This window comes from Globicephala melas, chromosome 10 (genome assembly GCF_963455315.2).
Source record: "Globicephala melas chromosome 10, mGloMel1.2, whole genome shotgun sequence".
NCBI classification, from domain to species: Eukaryota; Metazoa; Chordata; class Mammalia; order Artiodactyla; family Delphinidae; genus Globicephala; species Globicephala melas.
The window spans coordinates 30,595,374-30,602,870 of NC_083323.1; the positions used below are offsets into that span (position 1 = coordinate 30,595,374).

Here is a 7,497-nt window from a genome sequence, read left to right on the forward strand (position 1 = left end):
GAGGTCTTGGGCTGAAAGATTATGCACTTCTCAGTTCCGCTGCAAGGCATCCTGCTTCTCCCCTCCTCGCCTCCAGGTTCCAGTAACAGAAAGGTCTCGGGGTAGGGACATCTGTAACAGGTGGAGGCGGATCGGAGGCGTCAACTCCAGCGCAGGCCTCCTCCAGCTGGAACTGGATAATATCCAGTGAAATATGGGAGCTCTGTTCCAAGGGATGCCCAAAAAAGGCGCGGGGATAGGAGCGCTGCAACTCCCACCTTCACCGAACACGCTCCTCCAGGGGCGGCCTGACTGTAGCAAAGCTCCAAAATTGGCAACCTGGGCCTCGCAGCCGCCTTTTTTTAGCCTATATTCCCCAAACCAGAGAAGAGGCGGGTGACTAAAAATGCAAATTGGAGCGGGGGTGTCAGCAGGCCGGCCCGTGGGTGTGGGGCGTCTGGCTTGGGGAGACCCCGCGACCTCAGGTGCCCTCGGCGATATCAGCGGTGGACGCAGAGCGCCGCGAGGGCGCTCGGAAAAGCCGCTCCCCGCCGAGCGGCTGCCTCCGCTTCCGCCTCCCCGGCGGCGGCGGCGGCGGCGGCGGCTGCGGCGGCTGCGGCGGCGGGACAATGCGCGCCCTCTTTTCCGCCGTGGGTTAGGGAGGGGCAGCCGGATTAGGGCCAGCGCCTTCCGGCCGCAGGCCCCCATCCTCCACCTCCCCTGCGCGCCGCGCCGGCCGCACACAGGTGGCTTTCCGCTCGGGAGCTGCAGCCCCGGTACTTTTATATAACAACAGAGTTCTGCGCGCCTGGAATGCGTCTACCCGCCGCCGCCCGCCACGCCTCTATCCGGACCCCGCCGCCCGCCCCGCTCCGCCGTACCCCGGCCGAGCGCAGCTCGCTGGCCTAGCGAGCACCTTCCCAATTACCTGCTGGCTCTGCAGCGCGGCAGACACTTTCCCCAGGACTCCCAGCTCTCCTCGGGAGCAGGGGCTCCCGGCAGGCACTTCTCCTCGCCCCACACCCACCCCAGGCCTCTCCGGAGCTCGAAGTCCCGCATCGGCCCTGCACCGGTCCTCGGTGTCGCCGGACGCCCCGCGCCCGCTGAACGAGGAGGCGGAGGCGGCGGGTGCTAACGAGGAGCGCGACGCGTAGGAGCGGGCGGTGCTCCGCGAGGGCCCGGCGACTCGCAGGGGAGGGGGTGCCCGGGCAGGGAAGGGGGTGACCCTGTGCGGGAAGTCGGGGGCGGGAAGGAGTCTCCCTTTTGACATGCCTCGGTCTACAGTAACCAATCGCCGAGCCCTCCAGAGCCCCCGCAGCCTGCAGGCCTTGCGGGAGGACTTCCCCAGGCTTTGCGGATGGTGGGGACAGACAGCCGGGCTCCGCGTGCCCTTGGTGCACCTCGCCCAGGCGGCCCTTCCAGGCGGGCTCCTGTGTCGGAAGCTGAGCTAGGTTGCTCAGAAATGATTAACGAGCGCTACCCGCCCCCACCCCACCCAGGGCGCAGTGGGCGGGGGCGGGGGATTTGGATCCCCGTAACAATGGTTCATAACACCCCACGCCCCCGGAGAGGAATAAAAGCATCGGACTGCCCAACGGATTTGTTCCTGCAGTCTCCACTGTTTAAAAAAATTAATTAATTAAAACGCTCTTTTTAAAGAAAAAGCTTGCTTTCTATTCTCTGGACAACCAAGCATTTGTTTGTTTGCTTGCTTAAAAATGTTTCAACAAAATCCTGGTTTGTTCAAAAGATGTTGGATTAGCATTTAACACCTCATCGGTCACTAAAGCCCGGGCAGTTCACCAGCCCCAACACAGCCTCGGCTAAAAGAACATCAGAGTAAACAGAGCTGGGCTTTTTAAGCTGGCAAACAAATGCCACACACTGCCTAAGGGGGGTGGGGGGTGGGGTTAACGTGAACTCCAGTCCAAATGAGTTTAAAGGGAATAAAAGGGAAAAAGTCAGCACAAGTTTCCCTAAAGCTAGCTTGCGCGCCCAGGCGTCGCGAACAAGGGCTTTTGTGCCTGCTAATTGCACCATTTGTGCGCAAAAGTTCCGAAGCGAAGTGTGAACTCTCAACAGAAGGAAACATGAGACAACTGAAGTGCCCTGGTTTGTGTGCCCTGCTCCTCCTCCACCACCGCCTCCTCTTCTTTCTCCTTCCTCCCGCCGAGCCCGCTGTTGCAGCTTGTTTGCACTGGGGCTTATCCGGAGCGGAAATTCCTTTCCGTTTTTGTGAATGACAAACTCATTAACAATTCATCAACACAACCTGTTCCAGCCGGCCCGTCCCCACGGCAACAGCCCCTTCCGCAGCGCGCTCATTGGCTGGCCTGGAGAATGTATCCATTGAGACGCTCGCTGTTTGTATCCATTGAGGAGCTGCCTCGCTCGGGGGGTGTGCGAGGCTTGAGTCTAAGGGAGAGTGAGCAAATCGAGGCTTGAATAGTCCTAGGAGAAAGACGCCCGGGTGGATTTGAGGTGCAGTCTTGGAGGGAGGGATTAGGAGCCGCTGGGGTTTTTTTTTCTCCCCTCTGAGTAGCACGGAGTCCGAATTAATTGGATTTCATTCACCGGGGAGGAACAAAACTCTCCGGGCAGCTTCATTCAGAGAGATTCATTGACACTAAGAGCGAGCGGCTGCAGCTGGGTGCAGAGGGAACCGCCGGCTTCACTTCTGTCTCGCCTGCCCCAACCGCTAACCGGGTTTGGGAAGGGCGAGGTGGAATTCAACCCCGCTCTGAGAGCGGCGGCTTCGCGCGGCGTGCTCGGCCTATGCCTGCCCCGAGGGGCGTCTGGTAGGTACCCCGCCCTCTTCGGCAGCTCGACCCCCATGATAGATACGCTCAGACCCGTGCCCTTCGCGTCGGAAATGGCGATCAGCAAGACCGTGGCGTGGCTCAACGAGCAGCTGGAGCTGGGCAACGAGCGGCTGCTGCTGATGGACTGCCGGCCCCAGGAGCTGTACGAGTCGTCGCACATCGAGTCAGCCATCAACGTGGCCATCCCGGGGATCATGCTGCGGCGCCTGCAGAAGGGCAACCTGCCGGTACGCGCGCTCTTCACGCGCGGCGAGGACCGGGATCGCTTCACCCGGCGCTGCGGCACCGATACCGTGGTGCTCTACGACGAGAGTAGCAGCGACTGGAACGAGAATACGGGCGGCGAGTCGGTGCTCGGGCTGCTGCTCAAGAAGCTCAAGGACGAGGGCTGCCGGGCGTTCTACCTGGAAGGTACGAGCCGGGGGAGCTCCACGCGGGGGCAGGACGGGGGACACCGGGCTGCGAGCTGCAGGCGGGACGCGCGTGCTGGAAGCGCCCCTGCAGCGCTCGGCTGGCGCTTCTGAGCCGCGCTGCTGCGCCAGGGGCAGTCTGCCGGCTCCTGGCTGCGAACCTCTCTAGAGTCCCGCACCTGCGAGCCGGGCCCGCGCGGAATCGACCGGCTTCCGGCCGCAGGCACTAGCCGGTTCTTTCTAACTAGGTCTCCTTCCTATCCGGGATATTCCCCACCATTCCCTGCTTTCTATCGTTCGATTTTGAGTTCAGATTTTGCAGGACGGCAGAGGTCGTTGGGGTGCAGATTGACCCCTTCTAGCCCTTCAAGATATTCGGAAAAGTTGCCATTTTGTGCATTTCCGGATTCGGAAGAATAAAGGTTCCCAGGGGAGGCGGGCCCGTTCGTTCTGTTCCCAAGGGTGCACACTTCAGTGTCTTTCTCTTGTATCTGGCTGTGTGTGCAGGGCGGCTGGAAGGGTTCTGTGGTGTGTTTCTGCGTGAGGCTGCGGCTCTCAAAGCTGTTAAAACTACTACGGGATCTCGGGTTACATGATTGCTTTTCTCGTCCTGGCAGGTGGTTTCAGTAAGTTCCAAGCCGAGTTCGCTCTGCACTGCGAGACCAATCTAGACGGCTCGTGTAGCAGCAGCTCGCCACCGTTGCCAGTGCTGGGGCTCGGGGGCCTGCGGATCAGCTCCGACTCCTCCTCGGACATTGAGTCTGACCTTGACCGAGACCCCAGTAGTGCAACGGACTCGGATGGCAGCCCGCTGTCCAACAGCCAGCCTTCTTTCCCCGTGGAGATCTTGCCCTTCCTCTATTTGGGTTGTGCCAAGGACTCCACCAACCTGGACGTGTTGGAGGAGTTCGGCATCAAGTACATCTTGAACGTCACCCCCAATTTGCCGAATCTCTTTGAGAACGCGGGAGAGTTCAAATACAAGCAGATCCCCATCTCGGATCACTGGAGCCAAAACCTGTCCCAGTTTTTTCCTGAGGCCATTTCTTTCATAGGTGAGACTAATTAACAGTCCTCGCTCAGACTTTTAAATGCAAAATTCCTAACCTTTCCTAGAGTTCAAGCCGTTCATCTTTCTTGCTGCTTCTAATTTGTGGGGCTGCCGGTCTCTGATGTTCCAAGGGCGTTCTTAATTCTGGTGTATCTTCTTGCTAAGAAAAAGTGCCTTTTGACAAGGCTGCAGACCTCAGGTGTATTTGAAATGCTGTCTGCTGCTTGGCTCTGAACTCAGTCATTTGAAAGGGAGACCATTCGTAAGTAGACAACAGAATTTTCCCACAATCTTTGGACTAGAGGAGGGCCAGATAATAGTACTCAAGGTAGACGGGAATTCTAGCATGACTTTGTAATTTTAAAAGACCTGGGAGTTGTTTGAGAATACGAAGTTAGGCGTTGGAAAGCCCTGTGAATGCTAGATGTTGTAATCCAGCTGAATGTTACTGTGATACCGGTTCACAGTGAGACAGTGAGGGTAACCTGAGCCCAGCAGGAAGGACTGTGGGCTGAAAGCCTGGAGAAGCGAATCTCCAGGCATTGTAATGCATTTCCTATTACAAAGGAACTCATTTTCAGGCCATGTCGACATCCTGTTCCTCCTAATGGGCTGTCCCCTGTGACTTCCCTCTCTCTTTTAAAATGCCTGAATATCTCCATTGTTAGCTGCACAACAGTTGGAGAATAATTTAATAGACCCTTGCAGTCTGCTTGTCTGTATAAAAGGCATTCACGACCATATTGCAGGGTTTCTGGTATTCACATGCTGGGGCAAAGAATGCACACATTAAGGAGTTTTTTGTTGGCGGGAACTTAATACAAAAGCTCCCTTTTCAGAAAATATCTGAAATATGTAATTGTGCCCAGTGTACATGTTTTATCACAGTGATACATTTTCTGCTGCCTGCAGGGCTCAACTGCTGCACACAATTATTTTTAATCTTTTTTATGATTATCATTATTATTCAGTTTTTAGACTGGTCGTTCACAAAGGGTGGTTTTCAGTCTGCTGACATTTTGCCTTTCTTTTTTGTGTGTTTACAGATGAAGCCCGGGGCAAAAACTGTGGTGTCTTGGTGCATTGCTTGGCTGGTATCAGCCGCTCAGTCACTGTGACTGTGGCTTATCTCATGCAGAAGCTCAACCTGTCAATGAACGATGCTTATGACATTGTGAAGATGAAGAAATCCAACATCTCCCCCAACTTCAACTTCATGGGCCAGCTGCTGGACTTCGAGAGGACGCTGGGACTCAGCAGCCCCTGTGACAACCGGGTCCCAGCACAGCAGCTCTATTTCACTACGCCCTCCAACCAGAATGTCTACCAGGTGGACTCCCTGCAATCCACGTGAAAGGCCCCACACTGGGATGTGTCCGTTCTTCAGCAGTTTCTCTTAGCAGCATCAGCTGGGCTGCTTTCTTTGTATGTGGCCCAGGTGTCAACATGACACCAGCTGTCTGTATTAGACAAGGTTACCACGTGTGGAATTGGTTATTCCAAAGGGAGAGATTTGCTCCATTCTCGTTGGAAGAACAGGACCTGCTGTATAGATACAGGCAGTAGGTTTGCTCCACACCCGAGTGTACAGCCTACCCCTGCAGGGACTGGGATTCGAGAACTTCCAGGTATATAGGGTAGGACCAAATGGTAGGGTAGGAGCATGTGTTCTTTAGGGCCTTGTATGACTGTTTCCTTTTGCATCTGGAACTGACTCTATATTGTCTTCAGTGAAGACTGACTCAATTTTGCATATAGAGGAGCCAAAGAGAGGTTTCAGCTCTGTATTTGTAGTATCAGTTTGCAAAAAAAAAAAAAAAGAAAATAAATAAATAATCAATCAAATGAATCTGATACTCCATTTGATTATTGTAAATATTTGATCTTAAATCATTTGACAGTGTTTGTTTGAACTGTGTTTGTTTTTCCTTTGATGGGTTTAAAAGAAATCGTCCAAAGGGAGAAAGAGCAGTATGCCACTTCTTAAAACGATTGAAACTTTTGCTCTTTTCTAATCCAAAGGATATATTTGCAGCATGCTCGACTTTACCAATTCTGAATGACGTTTTCATGGACACTTATGATCACAGAGACCTTGTTATGGTGCAGTCTCCAGTGTCTTTCATATATCTTCCTTGTGACCTTTTTTTTTTCTCTTAATGTAGTTTGACTCTGCCTTACTTTTGTAAATATTTTGGCTTGTATTGTCTCAAAGGGGATATCTTGGAAAGACACCAAAATCATGGGCTCACTTTTTTTTTTAAACTTCAGCTGTGCTAAACAGTATATTACCTCTGTACAAAATTCTTCAGGGAGTGTCACCTCAAATGCAATACTTTGGGTTGGTCTCTTTGCTTTTTAAAAACAATTTGTGCGTAACTGGAAGCGTGTGTGTGAGCGTGGGTACCCATTCAACAGGCGACATGCATATGATTGTGAAGGAGGGAGACAAGTGGCTCCATTATGTTCATGGTGTAAAGTTCTGAGCTGAAATTTATTATAAGAATGTAAAACCTTAAATTATTAATAAATAACTATTTTGGCTATTGAATGTGTATTTTTAAAAAATCTCTCCTTAATTGTACTTACATGTGAAGTAACACATTTTAGGACTTTTTCAGTTGGGGATTGATATTGGCTTGTAAAGTACATGTAGGAATAATGGGGCAAAGTTCTCATCTTTTAAGCTATTTCCAAGAATTTTTCAGGTGCATCTTTTGCTTCAAATAAAAGTGACAAGGGATTGACTATATCATTCCTATGGATAATACTTTATACGAAGGGAAGAGAGTGATTACATCATTCCAATGGACAATACTTCCTAATAAGTTCTGGCTTACTTAAGAAAATTGTAATGCTCTTGAAGAAAAATGAAGTCTCAGAGCCCAGCTTGCTGAACTATAAGATTTGGTTATTCATGAATAGTCTTAAAGGGGGGGCACCAGAATAACAAGGAGACAGTTGCAATGTTCACCTCTCTTTCCTTCTGCCTCAGGGTCTTCTGCTCAATAATACTTAGACATGCCAGGGAGAAAGTAGAGATGATTCTTTTTCTGGTCTGTAACTGTCTGGCAATTCTACCTGCAAATTCTAGCGTTGGAATAACAAATGAGTCTGGGATGATGTCTCCCCTTTCCTTTCTTGCGTACAGGGCAGGGCATAGCTAAGCTTTCTCCCTGAGTCTAGATGTAGCCACGATTTCACGTTGGCACTTGAAATGAAGCCTTGCCACTCC

At 52.2% G+C, this 7,497-nt stretch overlaps 1 protein-coding gene across 1 annotated transcript; it reads left to right on the forward strand.

Moving 5' to 3' along the window:
• Positions 1-2,251: 2,251 nt before the first annotated feature.
• DUSP6 (dual specificity phosphatase 6) lies at positions 2,252-6,808 on the forward strand. The gene is made up of 3 exons (XM_030856422.3): positions 2,252-3,212; positions 3,829-4,266; positions 5,309-6,808. The coding sequence occupies exons 1-3, from the start codon at positions 2,813-2,815 to the stop codon at positions 5,614-5,616; spliced, it is 1,146 nt and encodes a 381-aa protein (XP_030712282.1). The 5' UTR covers positions 2,252-2,812; the 3' UTR covers positions 5,617-6,808.
• The last annotated feature ends 689 nt before the right edge of the window (positions 6,809-7,497 follow it).

Coding starts and splice junctions, on each gene's coding strand:
- DUSP6 (XM_030856422.3), top strand. CDS start 2,813: ATGATAGATACGCTCAGACCCGTGCCCTTCGCGTCGGAAATGGCGATC. Junction 3,213..3,828: donor CCGGGCGTTCTACCTGGAAG/GTACGAGCCGGG, acceptor TCGTCCTGGCAG/GTGGTTTCAGTAAGTTCCAA. Junction 4,267..5,308: donor TGAGGCCATTTCTTTCATAG/GTGAGACTAATT, acceptor GTGTGTTTACAG/ATGAAGCCCGGGGCAAAAAC.